This window comes from Sciurus carolinensis, chromosome 16 (assembly GCF_902686445.1).
Source record: "Sciurus carolinensis chromosome 16, mSciCar1.2, whole genome shotgun sequence".
In the NCBI taxonomy this organism is placed as follows: Eukaryota; Metazoa; Chordata; class Mammalia; order Rodentia; family Sciuridae; genus Sciurus; species Sciurus carolinensis.
In genome coordinates, this window is record NC_062228.1 from 3,922,261 (window position 1) to 3,948,662 (window position 26,402).

The 26,402-nt window shown below is 49.5% G+C and overlaps 2 protein-coding genes across 3 annotated transcripts in view; both read left to right on the forward strand.

The window, feature by feature from the left end:
• The first annotated feature begins 61 nt into the window (after positions 1–61).
• Positions 62–21,106, forward strand: Hsdl1 (hydroxysteroid dehydrogenase like 1). 2 transcript variants are annotated; one of them, XM_047529325.1, is made up of 5 exons: positions 62–143; positions 9,728–9,953; positions 10,852–11,297; positions 11,487–11,714; positions 18,055–21,106. In XM_047529325.1, exons 2-5 carry the CDS (start codon positions 9,734–9,736, stop codon positions 18,151–18,153), a joined length of 993 nt encoding a protein of 330 aa, XP_047385281.1. In that variant the 5' UTR covers positions 62–143; positions 9,728–9,733; the 3' UTR covers positions 18,154–21,106. The 2 variants fall into 2 exon arrangements, with proteins under 2 accessions (XP_047385281.1, XP_047385283.1); XM_047529327.1 differs by lacking the exon at positions 62–143 and adding an exon at positions 274–687.
• A 4,294-nt stretch (positions 21,107–25,400) lies between these two features.
• Mbtps1 (membrane bound transcription factor peptidase, site 1) overlaps positions 25,401–26,402 on the forward strand; it is a 52,250-nt gene continuing 51,248 nt past the window's right edge. Inside the window, exon 1 of the mRNA XM_047528616.1 lies at positions 25,401–25,544. The gene's annotated coding sequence lies outside the window, so the exon portion shown is untranslated. The remainder of the gene's footprint in view (positions 25,545–26,402) is intronic.

A 26,402-nucleotide genomic window follows, 5' to 3' on the forward strand; every position in this document is an offset into this window, starting at 1 on the left:
GCGCACTCGAGCACGGGCGCCGGGCGGGCCTCGCAGGCTCCGCCCCCCGCGCCTGCGCGCGTCACGTGGGGCGCGGCAGCGGAGACGGGGGCGGCGGCCGCGCGGGTCCGGCGGGACGGGCTCCAGAGACTGCGCCGCTGCAGGTACCGCGCCCCGCGGGCCCCCTCGGCCCCTGGGCCCCGGCCCGGCCCTCCTTCGGCCCCCGCCGCGCCCGGCGCCCGCCCTCGCCGCCGCCTCCCGCGGGCCGCCGGGCTCCCGCCCGCTCCGGAGGCGCCGGAGCCGCCCTCCTCGGCGGCGCCTTTATCCCCGTCCCGCGCGGCGCGGCCCGAGCGGGCTCCGCGGCCGCCGCCTCGCCCCACGAGCCTGGGTTCAGAGCTGCCGCGCTCTGCGAACCGGTGCCGCCTCCGCGCCCCGGGAGGGAAGGGCCGGGCGGGCGGGCCGAGCGCGCTAACCTGCGCACCTGCAGCCCCGGGCGGCGGGCTTACACCCCGCGACTGCCGGCCTCTGCCGAGCCCCGGGGTCCTGGGAGGCCGCAGTGCCCCGTCTCAACTGGGGATGCAGAGCGTTCTGCCCTCAGGTTGAAGAGGGAATAAAGAGGCCGAGGAAGAAAGCACTTGGGGGCCTTTGCGAAAAGTCAGCTCTCGGAATAGCATCAGCCTTGCACGGTAGTCCTGGCCGAGGGCTAAGGTGTGTCGAGCACTTGGGAACAGGCACCCGTTCTAAGTGCTGTTTGTTTATACCTCATTTAGTTCTGAACATGGTCTTAAGAATTCATATCCCCCCTCCTTTTAAAACAGTTTTTATTTGCGGTACTGGGGGTTGAACCAGGGTGATGCACGTGCTAGGCAACCCTTTTTTGAAAAAGTTTTGAGACAGGGTCTCCCAGAGTTACAGAGTGGCCTGCCCATCCTCCTGCTTCAGTCTCTGGAATAGCTGGGTTGTTCAGGTGTACCCGCTTTGTTATCCCGGTTTTTTACAGATGGCCCAGGAAAGCACGTAGTGATGTAGTTTGATGCCAACACATAGCCGTGGATTCGAACCCAGGCAGTCTCAGTTCTGTCTGTTTTTAATCACTGCAGGAGTATTCCAGGGGCATTAGGGTTGAACAGATTGGTGGTGCTTTTTTTTTTTTTTTTTTTTTTTTTTAGTAGATTTTAAAAATTTAGATAAAATTCATAACAAAGTTACCACTTTGGTCCTTTTAAGTGCGCAGCTGTATAGTTTTTCCTATATTCACAGTACTTTACAATCATCACCTCTAGTTAATTCCAAAACACTTCCATCACCCCCCAAATAAACCCCAGGCCATTGGCAGCCACTCCCCTTGCCCCACCTCTTTCTTTCCATCCCTAATCCAGCCTTTGTCTCCATGGATTTTCCTACTGGGAACCTTTCCTACAAATGGGACCATATAAGATGCAGCCTTTTGTGTCTGTCATCTGCCCCTGGCATTGTGTTTTCATGGCCCATCCACAGTCGTACAGTGTTGTTTTTATGGCTGAATACCATCCCTTTGTATGGGTAGGCCATGGTTGTTTGTTCATCCATCCTTCATTGCTTCACCTTCGAGCTGTTGTGAACAAGGCGGCTGTGAGCGCAGGTGCACGTAATGTGAGCAGGATTTTTCATTTGTCTTGGGTACATGCCTAACAGTGAGGTGCAGTTATTATTTTAATTCCTGTTGCACAAATAGATACGAAAGTCAGGTGTATCAGATTGTGGGGAGGAATCCTAGTTTTCTACTTTTTGGGTTGCTGCTTTTTCCATCAGCCTCACTATTAGCTTAGTCGAGTATCAAAGAGAGGCAACAGAAAGCAAGGAAATTCTAGCAAATCCTAATATACCAATAATGTCCTTGTCAAATTGCTGATACAAAGTTTGAGATGCTTAAATTTTTTTCTCCTAAAGAGTGAAATTTGAGCTTTGAATACGAGGCAGTATTTGATTCTATTAAATAAATATTGTATTCATAGCAGTGTGCCCGGTGCTGTGGAGTGACGACAAAGATACACGAGATCCCAGCATCCTGGAGGGTTAAAGACTTAAATCTGAAAAGCAGAACTGTAAAACTTAGAAAATTGTATGAGCAACTTTCTTCATGACTTGGGGTTAAGGTGGACGTTCTGAAATGAAACATAATGAGCGCCAAACATAATGAGCGCAAATCATAAAGGAAAAAGATTGATACATTTGTTTACATACGAAATAAGAGCATTTATCTGAAACATTACAAAGACACAAAACTGTATAAAGGACTTTTATCTAGAATCCATGAGTACTTCTTAGAGTTCTGAGAGGAAGGGCAGCACAGCAGAAAAAAGGGTAGAAGATGGGAACAGGTATTTTACGAATTAGGAAAAAAAAAAGAAAAAAAAGCATGTAAATTTTAAAGGAATCTCATCCCTATTAGTAATCAGAGAAATGTAAAAATGAGATACTGCTTACCAGTGCCTTGTTGACCAAGGGTGCACTTTGGGTTCCCACCAGTGGCCTCGGAGGAGGCCCCATGCTCACACCCGCCGCTGGCGGTGTGTAATTGGTTGTTTGGAGAGGGACTTGGTAGTGTGTAGGTGTGTGCTTGGATGCCTCCTGCCCCAGCTATTTGACTATGAGGCACGTCTCTTTGAGAAACCTTGCACAGGTGCCCAGGAGACTCATTGCAGCACTGTTCACAAAACCAGTAGAAGAACCCACATGCCGTCAGCAGCAGAGTGGATGTGTGCATTGTGGGTGTGTTTCTACGGCACAGCAGTGAAGGTATGATCCCCAGGTGTGAGTTGGATATGGCTCCAGAGCATCCTTGCATGAGAGGTGTAAGCCACTGCCAGCAGTGGGGTTCCTTTCTGTGAAGCTCAGACCAGGCAGTGTTAAACAGTTCCACTGTTTGAGAATACATGCTTGGGTGTGCAACTGTTAACAAAAATGATGACCCAGAGTTTAGGAGAGGCTCCTCTCCAGGGTGGTCAGGGAGGAAGCCTCTGGGGCTCCCCGGATGCTGACTTTGTTATGTAGGCTGCTCGCTATGGGCCTTTCATTTTATTTTTCTTTGACCTGTGCATAGTAGGTTTTGCACACTTGACTGTATTTTTTAAAAAAGTATAAATTACTGGAAAATTGGTTTGAGATGCATCTCCTGCCTTCTGGAGGCCTGAGCTCTAGTTGGAGAACCCAGATGGAAACAAGTGAGGTGGTAACCTAGCAGCAGGGTGAAGCCAGGAGGCAGTGGAGCTCAGGCCTCTGAGGCTGGTCTCCAGAGCTGAGTGGGGCTGGTGCTCAGCTGGTGCCTGTCATTGCTGAGATTGAGACATCACAGAGGAGGGGACTCCACGGCCGGCTGTGGAAAGGCCAGCAGGACCTGAGTGCTGGGTGCAAGGCAGATTGAGACTCTGGAAAAAAGTAAGGTTTGAGTGGAAACACCCACAGCCCAGGCCTCACTGAGGGTTGGCCCACATGTTCTCTGTGCTGCTGATGGAGCTGGGGCTTCCGGGGCTCCCTGTCATCTGGAGGTTGCAGGAATCTCTGAAGAGACTTTGGTTCATGATGCACTTAATGGTTGTCTTAAGAGATGTGCATGGTTTTCAACCTGTCTCTACTGTCCCAAAAGCCAGAATGAGGGTTTCTGTCCATCCCCTTCATCCATCCGTCTGCCTTCATGTCTTGTGTTAACAGCTCTTCATGAAAGCAGCGACTTTGCACAGATTGATGGCCGCACAGCTCTGGAGGTCAGAAGAAGTCTGCAGTCCTTATGCACGACACCAAGGTGTCAGCAGGGGTGGATCTTTCCAGGGCTCTGCCCCTTTCAGGAGGCTGCCTGCAGTCCTTGACCAGTGGGGTCCTCTCCATCTTCTAGTCCAGAAAGGGAGCACCATGGAACCGTGCTCTGACTTTCGCTTCTGTGGTCACGTCACCTTCGTTGATCTCTGTGCCATGTCTTACAAGGACATATGATTACGCTGGGCCTGCTTGAGTGATCCAGGGGGATTTCCCCATCCCAGGTCCTCTGTCACATCCACCAGTCCCTTTTGCCAGCATATTTGCCAGGTGTGGGGATGAAGGAGTTGATGCCTCTGGAGGCTGTTATTCCGCTCTCCAGACTCTCATTCCGTGTTCTCTGTTTGGCTTTTTCCCATTGTACTTTGTTTTCTTGAAAAACATCTTGACCAGTCTGCTTAGTGTTCTGCCATCCACCCCAGGTCTCATTTGTCTGAACAGCTTGGTTTCAACCAGGACTTCCTGGAACTCCTGATCCCTGGAGGTTTTCTGTTTGACTTCCTTGCCCTTCATGCTGCTGCATCTAGGCAGCGGAGCTGTGGCCAGGGTAGCGTTACAGCTGCAGCAGTGGCGCCTTGCGGAGGTGACTTTGCTCCCTGCAGTTCGATCATAATTTTCCATGGCACTTTGAAACTTGTCTTGTGTCCTTTAGGTTTCTGATGAGTCCAGTCCTGATGGATATTGTGCCGAAAAAGGAGAAAATACCCTTTTTCCCTGGTGTGGGACAGTTCTGGTTTTGCTGTGTTCACTACTATTTTACTTTTCTGTAGAGAGAAGAACACAAGCTTTTAAAATCCTCTCTAGTTTATTTTTTCCCACCTCTAACATGGTTCGATTGCCTATGTTCAGGGCGGACAGCATGATGATTGGAATACCTATACACTGTTGAGTGGCCACTGTCGTCATGTTAGTTAGCATCTATCAGCTCAGTTACCTGTGTGTGTGTGTCTCTCTGTGTGGTGGGCACACGGAAGACCTCCCCTCTGGCATGTTTCAGGTGTGCAGTGTAGTATTAACTGGTCACTGTGCTGTACATTACATTTCTAGAACTTACTCATAGTGGAAAGTTTGTACCCTTGGACCAGATTCTCCCCATTTCCCCACCCCTAGCCTAGCCTCTTGCATCCATCTTTCTACTCTGTTAAGAAAACAAAGCTTTGTAACAACTTCTTGCAGGTAGATTGTACAGGGATGAGGCTTTTACTGAATTTTATTGTTGCTTTCCAAATGGGCTTCTCTGTTACAGATCCCATCTGTTAGGCTGCTGTAACAAAACTGGGTGGCATCTGTTTCTCAGTTCTGCAGACCGCCAAGTTCAAGATCAGGGTGCTGGCAGGTCAGGCTTCTGTGGAGGCCTGTGCCTCAGGTGGTGGTACCTTCTGTGTTTGTCCTTATACACTGGAGTCCTCCTGACCAGCTGCCTCCCCAAGACCTTGCTTCCTGACACCTGGGGAGTTAGGGCCTACCCCACGAATGGGGGCAGGTGTACACAAAGTGAAGACGGAGTGTAGACTGACACCTTAAATTTCAGAAATGCCAGTCTGGGCGGCTTGTGTCTGTGTGTCGGTAGGTAAGCTCTTAGACTTAATTGTGTGATAAACTCCTCTGAAATTGTGTCTTAGTGAGAGGCTGTGAGTTTTGGAATTTAATGGCTCTGGGGGAGGTACTGATTTTTTCATTAGAAAGGTACTATTTTTCATCATGCGTAGGGTGGGAAAGCACTAGAGGGATGGAGGGACTTGGTAATTTCCTGTTTCCCATTTGTGGCCCATGGTGTCTGAGTGGACATTAGAGGTGCAGCCTCAGCCCACCCGTGGCACCAGGGCTCTGCACATCCCCCCGGCTAAGTCCTCCCACTTCGGGCAGAAGGGCATCTCAGGCTGGCCTCTCCCATGCCGTCCGTGCTCTGTGCGCACCCTAAGCTACGGGCACTTTGGGCTCCACTGTCCCAGGCAGCCAGACCTCAGTGCTGCCCCCTCTGGGGCCTGGCCTCCCTGTCCCCTCACCTCCACCCAGGGGTCTCCCCCTCCAGGCTCCCCTCCTTCCTCCATGGTTCCCTGCTGGCTGAGTAATGCTGTTTATCCCTCTTGGTTCCACATCCCCGGGTAGCGAAAAGTCCTGGCTTATTCCTCACAGTGTCCTCTTCCCTGGCACTCGGGAGTCTTCTCCCATTGCTGCTCAGGTGTTGTTCCCACACGAGGTCCTCTACAGACCGTGAGGAGACTGGGCAGGAAAAGACTCCACCCACAGCTGCAGCCAGAAACTCGGCCGTGCCGTGCAAGCCAGCCGTGTCTGCAGAGCTTCTCTGCCAGCGATTGCAGAGGTGCTGGGGGCACAGAAAGATTTGGCCTCTGCTCTGGAGTGCAGCCTGCTAGGGGTGGTGCAGAGCCACAGTCCTAGGACAGCATGTGTGCAGAAGGCAAGGGACACTGCACAGTCCTTTTGCTCCCTCCTCCCAGGACCCCCCAACCCACTTATGGCACCAGGTTGCCCCAAAGGCTGCCACCCTTCTTTGCTGCCACGCCTGCCAGGGGATTAGGCATGTGTTGGGTAACTGAGCTCAGTTGGGCTAACCAGGAGTTTGGAGTAGAGATGTCAAGTTGGGTTGTGGTCATGTGGAAGTTCAGGTGGAAACTGTAGGAACTGAGAAACAGGTGTGCAGAGAGAAGATAGGGGGCTGGTGATGGCAGGGAGAGACAGGTGACGAAGCAGCTCTCTCTGCTTGTCCCAGGCAGCTGACTGGTTGGCTGGCTCCCTGGGCTCTGTCCCTAACGTTTCCTGGTATGATTTCAGCTCCTTCCCTCCCTCCCCTCCCTCCCCCAGCCCCTCACTTTCTCTGTGATACTAGAGATCAAACCCAGGGACTCTACCATGGAGCTATGTTCCCAGCCCTTTTTAGTTTGATCTACAGGGTCTCCCTAAGTTTGCCAAGCCCATCTTTGAACTTGGGATCCTCCTGTCTCCCTCTCCCCAGTTGCTGGGATTACAGGTGTGTGCCAGCATACCCAGGTAGATTTCCCTCATTCTCCAAGCTAGTTTTGGATGGGTGGTTGTTGCATCGCATGAGCTGAGAAGAAAGGTGCGGGACCAGGAGAGCATGCTTCGGCCGGCCTTGAGGGCAGCTGTCAGCCTCTTACTCTGAGACAAGGCAGTTTGCCTTTGGTAAATATTTTGCTGCCTACTCATGGCATGGGAATTTTTGTGTTTTCTTAATTTTTGAAAACTTTAATGTTCATTTTACATGAAGTATTGCTGGCAGAGCTACAAGAACAAAAGAAAGGACTTGGTTTCTTCTGGGTTTTTGTTCACAGCTTGGTTTTAGGAGGACAGCTGCATATTTTCCAGAGGCCCAGAACAGGCAGAGAAGGTAAGAGGGACCAGTGGTAGTTATAGCTAGTGCAGAAACACTGGGAGATACCGGAGCACCTGTGACTAGAGATGGACTTCACAGATGTTCCAGTCCTTCAACAGCTGCAGCCTGAGGCACCCAGAGGCCCGCCTCCCCTCTCGCTCTGATGTCACTACAACCCTTAGTGCAGGATGTCCTGAGTGTGGCTTTGACTGCAGCCCGTCCATCTTGTATGATAAGGCATTTGTTTTTTCATTGAAAACTTATTTTTTTGGTACAGTGGATTGAACCTAGGGGCGGTTAACTACTGAGCCACATCCCTAGCCCTTTTAAAATATTTTATTTAGAGACAAGGTCTCACCGAGTTAAGTGCCTCGCTAAGTTGCTGAGGCTGGCTTTGAACTCTCCATCCTCCTGCCTCAGCCTCCCCAGCCGCTGGGATTACAGGCATGTGCCAGAGCACCTGGCGAAACCACTGCTTTAGCATCATGGATGTACGTCCACTGCTGTTGGAGGAGTAGCTCCAGTGTTCCGAGCATCTAGGTGCTTTTAGTCGTGGTTTTATTTCTAGCGTCATCACATTTTGAGAGGGCCTAGTGTACAAAGTCGTTATCTCGCATTCACTTTCTACGGTGTCCCGTGCCTGATGACTCATAACCAGAGACACACATGCGCTTCAAAAAGGTGATTTCCGGAGCTCCCAGCTTTTAAATTTGATTCTGGGGACTGTACCCTCTGGGCGTGTGGGAGTCCTGCTCACCCCTTCTTCCACTTGGTCTTGCTTGCTTTGTACGTTCGTTAGTTTGTGATTTGGTCTGCACGTCGTATTTATCTGACAGTTTTTTGTCCTTTTATCACAGTGTGATAAAGGGTATTCTGCTTTCTGCTTATTTCATTTTTAATGCAGGCTTTGGGAGCCGATTCCACTGTAGTGGAGTGGGAGGGACTCGGTCGATCTTCTGAAGTCCATGCCAGGTTTTGCTGCTATTGTGGAGTATTTTCTTAGCGTCAGGTCTTTTTCCCTTAATGGAATTTCTTTAAGAGGGCCACTCCCAGCAGTTTTATATTTATTTTCTGTTTTCTTTCTGAATTGAAATCTTGAGATCATTTTTCTTATATATTACATAAGCTGTATCTTTATGTTTGTGTATATGTGAGCTACCCGTAATTTAATTTTTACTTATTTTTGTGTTTTGGTACTGGGGATTAAATCCAGGAGTGTTCCACCATTGAGCTACATCCCCAGACCCTCTTTTGATTTTTTTAAATTTGGAGACAGGACCTGGCTAAGTTGCCCAGGCTGGCCTTGAACTCTTTCTTTCTCAGCCTGCCAAGTAGCTGGGATAACAGGTGTGCACCACTGTGCTCGATCTTGTTTAATTTTATCTGTGATTTCATTGTAGTCTATTCTGTTCATTTGGTGTTGTGTCCCTCATGAGCAGTGTGAATAGTGCACAGCGGGACCAGACTGTGGTGGCTCCTGTGGTGTAGACCTGGAGGAGTTCAGCTCCTGTGGTCGTGGTGCTGGGCCCTTTGTGTCTGCCCTCCGTCGCCTCTCTGGGGGTCTTCTGATGGCAGGCACTCATACCAGATTATGCAGCATTTTGTAGATCCTGTTGAAGGGCTGCCTTCACAGAGGTACTGTTACTCGGTTTGTCTTTGAGTCCTTAGCCTCTGTCACAGTATGCAGAACCTAGTGCTCAGGAAATGCCCATTTCGTGTCCATGTGAGGGAGTCGCGCTGGTCTTCTCTCAATGTCACTGTGCCAGTCAAGTTAGTAAGCTGGAGGAGAACTTACTCTGCAGTCATGTCAAAGCTGTTGTGTCAAGTTTGGGAGGTGTCCCTTTGATTTTAATGTGCATTTCTAATTCATTTCAAGGTCTGTGAAAGCTTGTCTGTCTCTAGGGGATTGTACGCCCCTGGAGACCAAGGTCAGGTCCTAACACTGCCTGTGTTTCTTCTACTTTGTCTCTATCTGGGTGACGGTCCTTTGCACTTGCTGCCTGAACGGAGCAAGGAGATCAACACACCTCCTGGCCGTCATGGGAATTTAAATCTGTGCCTTTTATTATGTTAGATTAGGAATCTTTGTAGGGTACAGAATACTGTGTTTATCTCTGTCCTCAAGAATGGACAGGTATTTTAGGAGAAACTTATTATCTTGTGATAGTTATTTAGATTAACTTCCTTAGAAGGAGAGATTTTTTTTTTTTTTTTTTAATTAGGGATTGAACTCGGGGACACTCTATTTTGCCCTATTTTGTATTTTATTTAGAGACAGGGTCTCACTGACTTGTTTAGCTTTTTGCCCTTGCTGAGGCTGGCTTTGAACTCACGATCCTCCTGCCTCAGCTTCCAGAACTGCTGGGATTACAGGTGTGTGCCACTGCACCAGGTGGAAGGAGAGATCTTTATAAGCCATAGATGTTAAATAATGAGCTTGTTAATTGGCTGGGGCCCTGGCTGTGTGTTTTGGGGAAGTTGCTGTGATTTAGGTGAGAATTGTCAGGATCTGGCATCTGCTCAGGTCTGTCTTCACTCAGATGTTGCTGTTCCTTTACTTTTTTCAGCAGAGAACCTCTCTCTCTCTCTTTTTCTGCCCTGCAGGTTGCCATGGCTGCCGTTGACAGCTTCTACCTCTTGTACAGGGAGATCGCCAGGTCTTGTAATTGCTATATGGAAGCGCTGGCTTTGGTCGGAGCCTGGTACACAGCCAGGAAAAGCATCACCGTCATCTGTGACTTCTACAGCCTGGTCAGGCTGCACTTTATCCCTCGCCTGGGAAGCAGGGCAGATCTGACCAAGCAGTACGGAAGATGGGCCGTCGTCAGTGGTAACCTGATTTAAAACCTAGCAGTCTTTTCTGTTTAGGGTCTTTTTAAGTCAGATGCTTTACTCCAACGGGTATTGAATTTAATGTGATGTTTTTGTGGGAGCATGCTGATAAGAAAATCTTAGGATTCCTGATCTGATTATGTTCATGTGTTCTTTTTTTCTTTTCTTGGGTACTTGGGATTGAGCCCAGGGGTGCTTTACAACTGAGTCACATCCCTAGCCCTTTTTATTTTTAATTTTGAGACAGGGTCTTGCTAAGTTGCCCAGGGCCTCACTAAGTTGCTGAGGTTGGGTTTGGACTTGGAATCCTCCCGTCTCATCCTCCTGAGTCACTGGGATTACAGGCATGTGCCACTGTGCTGGGCTGTTCATGTCTTCTTACTGCCTCATCACGGGAGGAACTGGCTCTATGGCTTATATCCCTTTGGCCACCCCTGACCCCTGCTCCCCACCCCCGCCCACCACCAGTCCAAGGCCTGCTCCAGGCTGCTCTCTCTCTCTCTCTCTCTTTTTTTTTTTTTTTTCCAACTTGTCCTTAGAGATGGTCACCACTTTCAGAAATACTTTGCCTATTTTGAATTTTATTTTAACTTATTGTGTCCCAGAAAAGTACCTCCTGGCACCCATACAAGCCAGATGGGCGTTTGGAAACAAGTGCTGCTGTGTTTCTCAGCACAGTGTGAAGCGCCGCCTCTTCTGTCTGCCAGGGTGCCTGGAGAGCCATCAGCACGCATCATTCACATGGTTGAATCAGCACTGGCCTTGACTGACAGATACTAGAACGCACTGTATTTTTAGTATGACTTTCTCTCTAATTAAACCTGGCAGTAGGGTAGTTGAAATTCATTTCAGAAGACACCGGATAGCATGCTCCTGTTTCTTGGCTTGCATTGTAGGTGCAACAGATGGGATTGGGAAAGCCTATGCCGAAGAGTTAGCAAGCCGAGGTCTCAACATTATCCTGATGAGTCGGAATGAAGAGAAGCTGCGGACAGTTGCCAAAGACATAGTTGACACCTACAAAGTGGAAACAGATATTATAGTTGTGGACTTCAGCAGGGGCCGTGAGATCTATGTTCCAATTGCAGAAGCCCTGAAAGACAAAGACATTGGCATCTTGGTAAATAACGTGGGTGTGTTTTATCCCTATCCCCAGTATTTTACTCAGGTTTCTGAGGACAAGCTCTGGGACATCATAAATGTGAACATTGCCGCTGCTAGTTTGATGATCCACATAGTGTTACCAGGAATGGTGGAGAGAAAGAAAGGTGCCATCGTCACCATCTCCTCTGGCTCTTGCTGCAAACCCACTCCCCAGCTGGCTGCGTTTTCTGCTTCTAAGGTCAGACTCACTGGAAATGAAATCCTAACTTTATTTGTAAATGTCAGATCCAACTTGTTGAGCACTCTGTCAGCAGCTCATGTTTGGGTATGCTGTATTTTTTCCTGAAATGGTGTCTTTTTTGTCCTGAATTTTCTTTCAAGTTCCTCCCGCCCCCAAATTAAAAGTCTTCTCCCTCACTCTTAACAGGCTTACTTAGACCACTTCAGCCGAGCATTGCAGTACGAGTATGCCTCCAAAGGAATCTTCGTGCAGAGTCTCATCCCGTTCTATGTGGCCACCAACATGGCTGCACCGAGCAGCTTTCTGCACAGATGCCCGTGGTTGGTGCCTTCACCAAAAGTATATGCACATCATGCTGTCTCTACCCTGGGGATTTCAAAAAGGACCACAGGATACTGGTCCCACTCTATTCAGGTAGCAGTGTGCTTTCAGTTCTTAGAATTGGGTGAATCTGATTGAAGCCTCATGCAGAAAGAGGATAGTTGTAAATTTTGATTCTTAAAACTTCACATTTAAAATAAGATTTTGGTTAAGAGTATTAAGAATTTTCAAAACTTAATTGGGTGACACCTGAACATGCTGCTTTAGTTTGCATGGTAGGAATATAACAATACTAATTATTTATATGGGAATTGAGAGTAAAGATTCTAACCAGGCGTGATGGCACACACATGTAATCCCAGCTGCTTGGGAGGCTGAGGCAGGAGGATCAAGTGTTCAAAGCCAGCCTCAGCAACTGAAGTCCTTAGCAACTTGTCAGGACCCTGCCTCAAAATAAAATATTAAATGGTCTGGGGATGTGGCTAAGTGGTTAAGTGCCCCTGGGATCAATCCCCAGAAAAAAAAAAAAAAAAAACCCAAAAAAAAACACACCACAAAAAAGATTCTAGTAATGTTGGGTGGGGGCATGCTTGTAATCCCAGCTACTTGGGAAGTTGAGGCAGGAAGATCACAAGTTTAAGTCCAGTCTGGGTAATTTAGCAGACCCTGTTGCAAAAAACTTAAAAAAAAAAAAAAAAATTCTGGTGATGGAGCTTAGTGGTAGAGGGCTTGCCTACGGTACCTGAGGCTCTGGGTTCAACACCCAATGTTGAAAAACATTTTTGTAGTAATGCTAGGAGGGTTACCTCAGAGAACAGCTAATCCAAGGCAGAACCACAAGGTAGGTCTGTATTCATACGACCATTGTGGCAGTAGTGTCATGGTATATTCCTAAACTCATTTGTTTTAGCATAGAATTTTTTAAAAAGTTTGTTACTTAGACATGACAAAGATTTAGGTCTTTTAGGACTATTTTAATTTTGTTAAATATTTTAAATTGTGATTCTAAATATAGAGGAAAGAACTCAATGATTTATAATAATAAATCTGTATTTCATTATTTGGCATAGAAAATAGGTGTGAGCTGGGTGTGGTGGTGCGCACATGTAATCTCAGCCACTCCGTAAGCTGAGGCATGAGGATCATAAGTTTGAGACCAACCTCAACAACTTTGTGAAACCATCAGCGATTTATGTAGCCCGTATCTCAACATAAACAATAGAAAGGACTGGGGATGCAGCTCAGAAGTAAAGCACCCTTGGGTTCAATCCCCAGTATAAAAAAAAAAAAAAGAAATACTTGGAGTTTTCTTAATTACCAAACACACATTTTTGGGACTGTTTGCATAAAGATTATTAGACTTATCACTACAAGTTAATTATTTTTATTATTTGTATTATTAGACTTACTACTCAAATAATTGTATATTAAATTAACAGTTAATTTTCACTTTTCTCAAAGATGTGGCCAAAGGTTTCTGTTTTTAAAAAGCCATTTATGACCAGGTGGGGTGAGGCATGGGTGTGAGCCCAGCGGCTATCTGGGGCTGAGGCAGGAGGAAGGCAGTTGTAGGCTAGCCTGGGCAACTTGGCAAGGCCCTGTCTTAAAAAGAAAACAGAAAGCAGTGCCTGGGGTCTGACCAGAGCAGGTGCCTTGGCTTCAGTCCCTAGTACCACACAGAAAGCGGCAGTTTATCCAAGGGTGGTGTCCAGGTCCTCGTTGCTTGCGAACGGCGCAGACACCTAAGCAACAGTTGAGGACCGCTGACCTTGATGCTCTCCTAGAAGCGAAGGTGGTGGAGTCTGGGCTCAGGCGCAGTGTGCAGAACACTACAGTTTTATTTTTCTCCACATTTGTTTATTGGTGCCTTACAGTTGAAGCACCAATGTTTTAATCACAACTATGTTAACATTGATAAACTTCTCTCAACAGTGTTTTTCTGTCAAGACATTCTGTGAAGCTAATTTAATTCCTAGAGTACTTTTCTGTACAAACTTGTTAAAATGTTCCATTTTTCCTTTTTCAGTTTTATTTTACTGAAATTATTTTCAACATTATCAATTTTTTTTCCTGTCTTACCATAGAAATTTAACTTGTCAGTCACTTTTTCGTCTAAAACACACTTCACTGGTAGCTTTCGCCACTGTAACTTTTTTCTGTAGTTACTGTTTTCTGAATGTAGTTCACCCAAGTCACAGAGATCTACATTTTATCTTGATTTTGATACTGCCGTTACCTTGTCGAGTCCTGCTTCCGCAGATGCTGGAGTATCACACCAGACAAGCACGCCAAGTCAAGTGTAGAGTAGAAAGTGAGAAGTTTTATTAAAGGATCGGGAAACAGACTTCTCCCACCCAGAGGCGGAGTCTGTGGGATGAGGAAGCCTTGTCCTTTTATTTCTCTAAAGTTCCTTGGTTCTCCTGCATTCTTCTCCCTCTCTCGTTCATTTCCCCCCATGCTGCAGAGTGACTGGGAGGTGTGGGTGTAGTGGCCAGGGGGTGAGCAGGAGGGCTGGAAGGGCCAAGGTGCAGTGCTCGCCAGGAAGGGAGCGGCAGCCAGAGATGGTAATGATGCCCTCTGTCCACTCAGGAGTTGTTTCGTTAACAACCTTTATGGGAGGGGTGGTATCCAAGGGCTCTGGAGACATGAGCATTCCAATCTCCCAGGGGCGTTGCCAACTTCTGGGATCCAAACTGGCCTCCATTTCCTCAATTCTACACTAACTGCCCATCTTTAATTCTGACTTCAATTTCAATCCTGTCACTCTTTAGTCTGTAAGAAATTCAATATGCAAACAAATGGTGTAATTTTTTGGTGTGTGCTGTTTATCTCAGTTTGCCTTCTACATTGTGAATTAAGTAGGAATGCTGTTCTGTATTTGTTGGTGGCTGAGAGGAGGAGGTCAGTGATGGATGTGGGTGCTGGGCTGTTTGGCATCTGCATTCGCAGTACCATTAGCATTAACATTCCCCTTCTCAGCTTGGAATAGATGGAATGTGAAGGGTTCAAGGCCTGGGCTTTAAAAAGCCAGCAATGCCATGGCCCAGATAGTTAGCACTGGGGGGTGGGTCAGGTTCCAGGAGTGGAGGGATGGTGGGGAGGTTGGGGGCAGGAGCTGGTGGGAGCTGTGTGCATGCTGGTTTCAAAGGTCTTGGGGAGCATTTCAGAGATGGGAGGTCTGGTGGGAGAGCTTTGCTTGAGATGAGGCTTGCAGGTCAGTAGCAGGTGGCTGCAGTGACACTGTGGGAGTGGGTGACATCACCTTAAAGAGCAGTTTGGTGAGAGTCTCAGGGTCTCCAGCATGGTGGAGGTGGGGGGAAGGTGGAGCAAGGAGGTCCAGCAGAGGGGTGTGGGGAAGCCAGGTGGGGACTGTCAGAGGTCACAGTGGGGTCCCAGTCCAGCTGGTCAGGGCAATGCTAAGGTGCACCTCTCAGGGAAGCTCAGCCTGCGGAGTGTGAGGGTTCCAGCTCAGGTTACTTGGGCTCTTTTCCATCCTGTCTGTTCCTTGCTTCCTGAAGCCCCACCTATTTGGGCTCTGGGGAAGGCGTGGCATCTGCATTTTGATTGCTAACGAAGATTTCCAAGTAGTCCTGTGTGCACATTTACTACTGACCTCCTCCTCTTGGGGTCCCCAAGACTTCCTTAACAGGGGCTGCCCCGCTTGCTTCAGGAGTCGCTATTGGTGTTCTTTGCACAGGAGCACCAGACAGACTGGTCAGGACCCCAGAGATGGATCAGCCTTAAGGAGCCTGAGACCCACCCCAACTGCCTCCAGTTCCCCTCAGCTCAGTTCAGGTGCTCTTTCTTGCAGATCCCAGTGTAGAGACTGTGGTATTGCTTCCCTGTAACTTGTCAGCTGAAGGATCAGTGGGTGGACCTTGTAGTTTAATCTGTCAGTACCTGGGGATTGAGTCCTCTCCTTTTCCACTGGCTCCCCACCCTGCTGCCCAGGGTGTTCATACCTACTAGGAACCACCAGAAGAGAGAGAGAAACAGAATGGAGGGCTGACTGTGGGTCAGTGGTGAGTGCTTGCCTAGGACTCGTGAGGCCTGGGTTCGACCCTTAGCACCACATACAAATAAATAAAGGTATCGTGCACATCTACAATTTAAAAAATTAAAACAACAACAAAGAACAGAATGGAAGGGAGAAGAAATGGGAGGCCAAAATAATAGTATTTTTCTCCCCGACTCTCAGGCCCATGCTCCTTGGAGGGCCCACCCCTTTTAGCTTTCATTTTGGGAAGAAGTCTCCCCCGGCCCAGGAGCAGCCCTACCTGCTGCCCTTGCACCTTAAGGCTCTCTAAGCAGCATGAAGAATGTGTTGTTGTAAGTGAAAATTTAAGACCCAGACTAATAAAGGGAGATGTGTTGGTCCTGGGTCTTTTCCTTGTGCCAGTGGAGTCTCCTTGGGAACGGGCAAAACATACCTTGGTGCTGTTCCCTGAAGTAGACATGGGCCAGGGGTGAAGGAAGAGACAGATGTTTAGATGCCGATCCCTCCCCGCTAAGCAAGCACTGAAGACACAAAGACTGCCTTGATGAAGGGCTTCGATGACCGAGGCTGACCGGGGTGGTCTTGTGGGACTCCTATACAGGCTCCTTTACGTTCTGGGATCTGGATTGTTTTGCTTCAGGGCGCAGGCTCCCAGGAGGGGACTAGGCCAGGGCAATTTTGGCTCTTTAATGAAGTCATAGGAGTTGTCATTCCTTTCCCAGAATGTTCCCTCTGGCTGCAGACCCGCTTCCTGGGCTCTGTGCAGCCTGCTGGGGACAGCTGCAACTCCAGGACCAGCATCAGGTAGTGACATGAGGACTCGCCCTCGTTCAGTGTGGCCTGCTAGGTCATCTGAAGGCTAGTGAATGGGGCCCTTCCTTGTTTGGTGTGGCCTCCCTGGAGGTGCAGAGTAACCTGGCCATTTATTGAGAAGAGGGTCAGTGACCTGTAGTCCCATACATCAGTTCTCTTCAAGGCTGGGATATTAATACCAACCAGGGGCCTATCCCGTCTCTCTTCCTTAATATCCAAGCCGTCAGAACTTTCTTGCAGTCTTGAACAAATCTGTCATGCATGATTTTTCTATCTCGGCACCACTGGCATTTGGAGTAAGTCGGTTTCCCGGTTTTGGGGAACCATGTTGTGCATTACAGGCTGTTGAGTGACATCCCTGGACTCCATGAGATACCAGTAGAACTCACTGCTGGTGTGACCATCAAAAACATTTCCAGACATTGCCACCTGTCCTCTGGGTTGAGACCTTTGGAACAGAAGGGTCTCCCTCCTGTTCCCTGAGCCCTCTTGTCTCACCCCAGAGACCCTTCCAAAGTCCTGGTGTTTCTCAGTTTTCTTGTTTAAATTTGCTCCACCACCACCCCCAGCTTGGTTTTCTCATATGATGGCCACGTAAGCATCTGTCTATTCCAACTGACTTTTATTGCTCTATGACTTGGCGTCTTTACCCCGAACGTGTCTTTTATGCTACATGAAGTGAAAATGTTCATTACAGATCCAGGTGGTGCTGCTTGTAGTGGCTCCTCCCACAGAAACACCACGTCCCAGACACAAGTGTTGGGGGGAAAGAAAGTGGCCCAAGGACGAAGAGGGAGCTCGGCTCACAGTCGGCTTCCCCTCTCCAGGGCTAGAGGGCCACAGGTGCAGGAGAGGAATTACGAAGGACAGGGACGGGATGCCAAAGGGAGGAGGGGTCGTGTCTCTGCTGGGAGAGGTGCAGATTTTCCAGGAATGCTGTGCCGCGTTCTGTCTTTCCTGCTCTGGTGTTTCCCTCACAGTGGCTGGTAGGGGTCTTTGACCTCAAGGTGGGTGGGTGCAGGAAGACTAGGCAAGTCCAGGTCAAGTCAGCCCTGGATTACAGCTCTGGACGAGACAGAGTGACCAACATGTCCACATGCAGAACCGAGTAGAATCTGACCCCAAGGCTAGGGTGACGAAGGGAACAGACGCAATAGGAAGGCAGAGATGCCAGGCCTCTTCATCCCAGGCCAGCCACCAGGCCACCTGCAGGCCCGAGACAGGAGTCGGTGTCTTCAGCAGAAGCAGCTTTCAGGTCCCCAAGGTTTAACCTAGGCCACCGTTATCATCAGAGCCCCCGCGTCAGAGGCGTGACCACAGCAAAGCCAGCGGGAGACTTGGTGCATTGCCCGGCTGCGTGACCTCGGAGATGAGCTGCCTTGAGTCACTTCAGAGCAGGGAAGCTGGAGGGCGTACGTGGGGTTTTCCTTGTAACAGTGAGGGTGTCTAGAGTCTGGTGAATACCTTCTGCAGAGGTAGGTGTTCGTGCAGAAGTGCCCACGGGCTTTCTCCTTTGCTGTGTTGGTGGTTGGCAGATTAAATTGTGCTGATCTGTGCTCTGATTTCTTCAGTATTGATGGTTCGGGACTCTGACCTTATAACCCTTTTTTTCTTTGTTTTTAGTTTCTTTTTGCACAGTATATGCCCGAGTGGCTCTGGGTGTGGGGAGCAAATATTCTCAACCGCTCGTTACGCAAGGAGGCCTTAGCCTGCAAAGCCTGAGTCCCCACCGTTGGTCAAGTTCTGCCAGCTTGTGGTAGCCGACAGTATTCCGACATTTGGAAACACGTTTCGTTTATCTGATGTATTTTCTTTTTGACTGATTATCAACGTGCTCTTGATTCATCATTTGCAAGGCAAACTGTTGGAGAGCCTGTGAGAAACCTCCAGGGCCACGTGGATGTGCAGAGAAAAGAACCACCGAGGTGTGAGAACTGGGAAGACACCTGAAGGGGATGCCTTTGTTCCAAGCTGTTCGAGAGTGGTGTTGACTTTGGAGCCACGGCAGCCTAACACCTGTAATAGATTTGTCAGCTCTTGGATTTCAGATGTTGTGTTTAAGGGAAATACCCTATTTTCCTTTTACACATGACACACAGTCTTGGTTTTGAAATGTTCACTAGGAAGATTTTGTAACTGAGATCACTGGTGTTAGCTTAGGAGTCTGTGGTTGGGCTGCCAGGGAGCAGAGATGCTGTTCTTCAGGAGGCCTCGCTGAAGAACCCTGTGTGCTGTGCTGCGCTGTGCTGTGTGTGTCTGAGCAGCTTTACATGTGGTTAAGTTATAAAGAGCCTCGTCAGGGTGAGGTATGGTGAAGCTTCACGGGGTGTTAAAGACCTAGGCTCTTCCTTTTCAAACTGGATAAGGCTGACGGGTTTTATGCTGTGAGTTTGCCTTGTCTGATGCTGCTTCCTCCATGACAATTGTGTTTTTCCAGTTCTGGGGTGAGTACAGTCCTAGATTTGGATATCTAATGGGTAACCTTCAGTCATTAGCTTTTGATTTGTAATTGTGGGTAAGTAGTGATTTCTTAACCTAGGATCCATTTTATAACTAAAATTTAGCCCTTTAGAGCTTGTTATAGCTGGTTTTCATACACTTTTCTATGTAATATGATTCCATTCCAGTAGTAGTATTGATATAACATCAAGTATTATTATGGAATAGTACTTAAAATATGAACAAATTATGTGTGTGATATGATGTATTTGTTGAAATAATGTTAGAAGCTCATTTTTGGTTCATGTAATGAATTTATGCATTATTGTGACTACTTTTATTGGTGTAATGATAATCATGCACAAACCCCACAATAGGGATTAGCATTGAAATCTACAGTGAGATGTCTTTAATGAAGATCCTATAAAGCCAGCCATTTTTGTGGGTCACATATCTAGCACTCAATTTATGTAAGTTACTATATGAATATGGTAAGACATGCGGATTTAAAATATAGAGCTTAATATCATGACATTGCCGAAGCTGGTCAGTTAGTTGCAGGCCAGGACTGGTGTGGAGTTGTTCTGTTGTGAGGCAGTCTTCCACAGTGAACCTAAGCACACGTTAGTGTTGAACACACGTTTTTGCCTGTGATATTGCTGGCAGCATTTCCAGATGTGACATGGACTCAGAAGATCAGTGGCTAAGTTCCAAAGCTCTTCCACTCCTAAATCATGTCTTCGAAACATAAGATGTGGAGACCTTTGCACTTACAGGCACTGCACGGCAAAGGTGCTGGTGGGGTGACTGGGATCCTCCTGACTTCATGCCACACTGAGGGCATCATGGGTCATGTGGTCGGCTGTAGCAGCTTTCTGTGGCCACATTGTCAGATGGTTCCGTGTAAGGCTGTGTGATCCAGTGCTCTCAGGCTTATCCATCAGGTGTGGAGGTGCCGTGTGATGAGAACCGGCAAATGCACCTGGCCAGCAGTGCCCTGTTCTTCCCTTGGCAGGACGTAGCTAGACACGCTGACTGGTGCGGACATGGTGCAGCCGTCCACAGCTGCAGGGAAAGAACAAGACGAGCATTTCCTTCAGTTCTCTAGCTTTCGTAGAATACCACCTCCTCAAAAGACCGTTTTAGAGTTGATTGGGTCACTGTGGATGGGGCCTTTGGTTAAGAACGTGGGGTATCTGAACCTCTGAAATTTGGTCTATGAATTGGAAGTGTAACAATAAAAGCAGTTGCTCTGTCTCCTCTGGAAGAGCTTTTACTGCAAGTGTTTCTAATCTGGTTGGTTGGAAAGAGTTTCTTTTTCCTTATAGAAATGATTACCAAAAATAAAATACAAAAGAGGGCTGGGGATGGGGCTCAATGGTCGAGTAACCCCGGATTCAATCCCCAGTACCCACCCCCCCAAAAAAAATTCACCTGTGAACACCTGTGGTCATACTCCCTAAAAGCTGAAGCTTCAGGAACAGAATTGTGTAACTGCCAAGGAAGCTTCTGAAGTAACCAGCGATTTTCCGACTCATGTCCCGATGATTGAGGAGGATGGAGATGGGTTGAACACTGCATTTGCAGTGTGCAGATGGTGGGCAGTTTGCCAGGAGCCATTTCAGGCCAGTGGTGGGACTGAAGGGTGCTGGCGGCCAGAGAGTGGGGAGAAAAGGGAAGAGAGCTAACAGACAGTTCTGACATCAGATCTTGTTACATTTGGGAACCAGAGGGTTAGGTGGCATGTCGTCAGTCATGACTGTGTTCCAGGATGGTTTCCAGACTCCATGATTGCCTCTTCTCCGTACAGTTCCAAACTTAGGACAGTTCAGCGCATGGTTTTTTGACTTCACAGTGGTGTGAGTGCTAGATGCTCTGCTGGAAGCTGCGTCTTGAGCGTGCTCTCCGCGAGGCGAGTGATGCACACTTTAGTACTCTCGCAAGTTGGGCAGCGGCAGGGCTGCAACTCGCGGCCAGCAACTCGCGGCCAGCTGTGCCATCACTCAGTCACCTTTCACAGTCGTCCCCTGGATCTGGATGGGATTGGCCCAGGACCCCTGCGGTGCCCAAACCTTCGAAGCTCACGCCTCTCTTATGAAATGGTGTAGTACTGCATACAGCTGACGCCTACTGTATACTTTCAACGATCTCTGGGTCTCTTGTGTGTAAATGTCACGTGACTGGTTGTTATACTGTGTTGTCAGGGAAGAATGACAAGGAAATAAACGTCTCTACAAGTTCAGTACAGTGTTTTATTCCCCCAACTCTTCAGTCCAGGGCTGGCTGAGTGACCTCAGATGTGGAGGGTGGTTATAGATCAGGCCTTGCTGTGCCTGAGGGTCCTGAGCACTTTCGAGGCAGCCAGGCCAACCCCTGTGGTTCAGGCTGTGTCTCCTGAACGCATTGGATGTGTTCACTTTATGATAGCTTACAGGGCTGTGACCCCACTGTGAGGCAGGGAGCATGTGTGTTGGCTTGGCTGACATTCTTCGTTCTGAAGATTCACGTGTTTTAATTTGTACAAAGCAAGGAAGAGACGTTCTAAGTTCAGCAGGACCATTCTGTAGCATGGTGGGCTGAGGGAACCAGAAGAGGCTTTAGAACCTACACCCCCACGTGCAAATATAACTTTAAGAGCAACTGCCTGCAAGGGGGCCTCGGGGCTGGGGGCATGTTACCGAAATAGCACGTGGGAGCTAACTGGTGCAGGCCCAGGTGCTGGGGAGCCAGGAGGGCACCAGGTGGAGGCCGAGCTCTGCAGTGTGTCCAGGCGTGGCGTGGGCAGCTCCTCAAGGCAGCTCAGGAGGTGCTTCACGAGTCCTGCTCCTTAACGTAGGTCACGGCAGCATCTGGGCACAGCCCAAGTTTGGTACAGTCCTGGGGGAAGTTGATCTGTGTGGTGCCCTTGCTCAGGGTGGGATGGGGCCATTGCAGCTGTGGGGCCAGTTCAGACAGGGCAGTGAAGCTGCCTCATGTCCTGGGTGCATTGTGGAAGTTCTCCCCCACCACCCCGTGCTGGGGATTGAACCCAGGGCCTTGTGCTTGTGAGACAAGGACTCTACCAACTGAGCTATCTCCCCAGCCCCAGGAAGTTCTTTAGGAGGCCATCATCAAGCAGTTTGAATGGAATCCAGCAAGGCAGGACTGGGTGCTGTCACCCTCCATGTATGCAGACGCCACTGCTGCAGTGGAGGTAAGACCCGGTGAGCCACTCGAGCACCTCTATGCTGTTGCTCACAGCTGATACCCAGGCCACACAGGTCCCAGGAATCCACCCACCTGCCGGCCCAGAGGACAGGATGTAGGCCTGAGTAGCAACCACCTCCTGCCTGCTCTCTCATCAGCGGCTCTTGCTCTGAGGTCTTGGCAGCACTGAGATTGTGTAGCTGCTATAGTCTGGCACCTCATTTGTCTCCAGAACCCCTGGTTCCTCTTTTTCCTGAGATGCCCAGAGATGGGGGTTTCCATCCCTTTATTAAGAACCTTGAGAGCAATTGAAAACCTCAGGGGAGTGGTAAGGCCCCTGGGGGAAAGCTGGGAGTAAAGCTCATCCTTAAACACCTTGTGCATGGTTCTGCAGGCAGGGGATCCATATAGAGCATGCTCAGGATGAGGTGACAGCCACAGGGTTGATGAGCTTGGGACAGCTGTGTTCATTCTTGATGCGGAAGGTGGGCCCTTTTAGGCAAGAGGCTTCAGAAGCTGCCACTTCCCAGGTATACCTGGTGTACCCAGTGGACTTCACAGCTGTCTCAAAACTGCCCTTGCTGACTCAGCTCCTCAGAAGCAAGGTGATTGGAGACCCACACAGTCTTCCTCTGCTCCCTGTTTTGTTTGACCTTGCTTGTCAACCCAAATCCGGTTTTCACTTCCAGATCCTTGTTTAGGAAGTTTGCCCAGCTTGAGGTTTTGGTGAGTAACTCATACTTGGTGCGTGGAATAGCACCAAGGATGACCTGCCACAAGCAGCAGGCTCAGTGGGTACGTAGGTGCTTTCCTCCTCTCGGGCAGCTCCGGGAGACCTCTGGAGGCACAGCCTCAGCACCACCAACATGAAGTTGTCCAGAAAATGTCCTGGAAGGCTACAGCCCGCTGGTGGCACGGATGCATGGGGAATGTATTCATGGGTATCCTCTGATGCCACCTGAGCTGCACTTAGGCACACTCTTGCCCTCAACACCTCCTTGGTGTCTGTGTCGAGATTTTGAAGCTCATGGTCACAGCTGCCCTTGGAAAAAAAAACAAAAGCAAAAAATCCCTTGCACATAAGGCTGCTGGCCGTGTGGATCTACTAGGACCCCTGGGATCTTCTGTGCTTGTGGAGTAGATTAGAATGGAGCAGCTGCCAGGGCATGAGAGCTGCAACTTGGGAACACAGGCTTTCCTGATTCACCTGCTGCTTGCACTATTAACTCTTACTCTTTAAGATAACATTGAACTGGAGTAAAGATCTACCTTCCCCTGGAATTGGGAATACTTTGTTTCTACATGAAGCATGACTTGAAAAAGTTATCTTAGAATCTGCAGTGGTGGAAAACCACTGGTGGTAGACCAGGATCTTTTAGGTCTCAGTTCTTGGTTATCTCTAAGTGACTTTTCTGCCCATGCCCCAGCCACCTTCACCTTATAGGCTTTCTCAGGAACTGGAGCATTAGCATCTTGCTCTGCTTTGGGGCTTCTCTGTCACACGACAAGGATGTTTGCATCTCACTAGTACCCTAGTTCTGAACAACTGGCTTGTATTCAATGGTGTCATGACTACAGGACTGTTCAGAGAACCCTAGCCAAGATGAATTTACCCCAAATTAGAACAGAATGACAAGGACAGGGTTAAGATCAAATGCATTACATGGTGGCAGAAGGAAGTGCCTTGAAGATTTGCAAATGAAAGGAGAATCAAGAATTCTCGGAAATAAAATTGAATAAGCTGACTCTCCAAAGAACTTGAGTCCACATTTATCAAATCATACGTGAACCAAGCACTTCGTGTGTGTTTTGCTCAACCCTCATAAGATAAGTTTCAGCATCCCTGCTTTTTGAGTGAGGAAGCTGGGGTACAGAGAGGTTAAACATGCTCACAATTACAAAGCAGATGCCAGAGGTGGGACATGGTGTTTTGTGATTCTATATTTATCCATTATATTAAGTCAGTGTGATTCAATCCTGCTTAAGGGAAGATGAAATGCTTGTCATATTGGTGTCATTCAGCTTTCCGATAGTGCAGTGGAAGCTTCAAAAAGATCTGCCATAGTTTTATATGACCATATTAATAGATATGGAAAACGAAAAAATCCCCAAGATAAGGAAAAGGGAGTGAACAAGAAGGCCACGTAGTGAAGCCTTCATCTCCCAAGACAGATGTTTTCCAGGTGCTGGCTGCAGATGGGGAGGAGGTGTTTCATCACTCCTAAAGTAGCAGTCTCTAGGAGGCATTAATCTTCAAAGTAAATCTTCTCCAGACACTGCCCACAGACCCCCTACCCAAAAAGTTCAAATTCCTGAGCCCAAGTAAACTGATATGCTCACTAGACCACCCCTCAAAATAACTTAAATAAGCCCAGGCCCTTTCTTTGTTCAGTGGCACATTTTTCACCAGGAAAGTGGGTCCACTGGTGCCATCTCTCCCTGCGTCCCCTGTTTCGGTGTGAAATTTTGTTCCTGAATAAACAGCTGAGATGATTGATGAAGTTTGGGGCGGTTCACTTCTTTTTGTGCTAACACAATAGCACGTGGTTACCCATTAGCACTGCCTGAACATGCTCACAGTCCTTCAGGTGTGCCCAGTACCAACTGTGAGCTGGTTCAACTTTTAGATGGAAAATGACGTGTCTTCCTAGTGTAAATTTACTGAAGTTTATCAGGTAAACGTCAGTGTTTTACACATGGATCCTGGTTTCTTAAAGAAAGAAAAGGTAAGGGCTGGGGAGATAGCTTAGTCGGAAGAGTGCTTGCCTTGCAAGCATAAGGCCCTGGGTTCGATCCCCAGCACCGCTAAACATCTGGCATTCCTGAAGCCCTTCTCCCGAGTCCTGTATCTGCAGGCACAGACGGCCCTGGCAGCAGTGTGTGCGGGACTATCAGGAGGCTGTGAAGGTTTGAAGAGGCTGCGTCCATGGGACTTGGGGGTTTGCACGTCTGGGTATCAGCAATCACCTGCTCGCATCCTAGTTTCCACACTCGTGAGATAAAGTTGTCCAAAGTAGGTGCCCAGAGGTGACACGAGGCGACAGAAATGGGTCCCCTCGCTCTGGAGAGGTCGGATGTGGACACTCGCAGGAAGCGATAGCGCAGGAGTTTTAGGCGCGCTGATGGCAGGAGCTGGGGAGACGGAGCGCTTTTCCCCAGTTCCGCAGCTGTCGAGCCGGGGCTTCCTTGGCTGCTCCACCGCCTCCAGCGCTCGCAGGTCGCTGAGAGTTGACTGCCCTGGGCCCGGGGCCGCAAGTGTCGCGAGACTTCGGCCCACATTCCGCCCGGCCCGCGGACCTGTGTCCAGAGCGCGCACGCAGGTCGCGGGCGCGCGGGCACGCGGGGCGCGCAGGCCGTCGGGACGTCGCGCCCAGCCGCGGCCTCGCGAGAGTTGCGAGTAAACAGCCCCGAATGGAGAGCCGAGGAGTGTCCGCCGTGGAGGCGCCGTCACCCTGGGCCGGTCGGCCCCGAGCTTGAGGCGGCCCCAGGTACGTCCGCCGCACGCGCCCGGCCGCCGTCCCTCCTGCCCTGCCGCGCCCGAAACCCGGAGCCCTGGGCTTCCCGCGTCCCGTCCGCCCGCACTGCGGCGAGACGCGCCGGCCGGGCCGCCAGGCCCCCAGGCCCCGGCCGCCCTGCTCCCCGCCGCCAGGCCCCGGCCGCCCCGCTTTCCGGCCACCCTGCTCCCAAGACCCGCACTGCCCCCAAGCCCCGGCCGCCCTGCTCCTCGGCCGCCGCTGCTGCCCGCCGCCAGGCCCCGGCCGCCCTGCTGCCCGGCTTCTACGGCTCCCCAGCCGCCCTGCTCCTGGTCCCTGCGGCTCCCCGGCCATCAGCGCCCCGCGCTGGCGGGCCCTGCCGCCCTCCGGCGCGGCTGCCTGCCGTTTGCTAGCGTGCCAGTTCGCTGTTTCTTTATGTGAAATACATAAAGAAGCGAAACGATGCGCCCCCCGGACAGCCGCCCAGTGAGTTCCAGGGGGCTTCCAGGGAGCCGCTGGCGTCAGACCTCCGGCTGCAGCTCCTTGCGGTGTTGCACGAGAAGCCTGTGGCGTGCGGGGCACTGGAGAGTGGTTCACTCTCAGAAACGGAGCGCCGCCTGAGACGGCTGTAGATCATTGGCATCATTCTTACTAAGATGTTTACCCCTTGTTTTAGGCAAAGCCCTTGAGAATCTTTGCCTGTTTGTCTATGCAAATTAGGTTAATGGTTTGTATTACTTTAGATGTTGAGTGACACTTCCAGATGTCAGAGTGGAGTAAGACCTGCTTTCTGGAGACTTGCCCTTTTGAGCATGCTAGTACCTTTCTGACTCCTGGGTCTCAGTTTACATGCAACATTTCTTCCCCTCAATT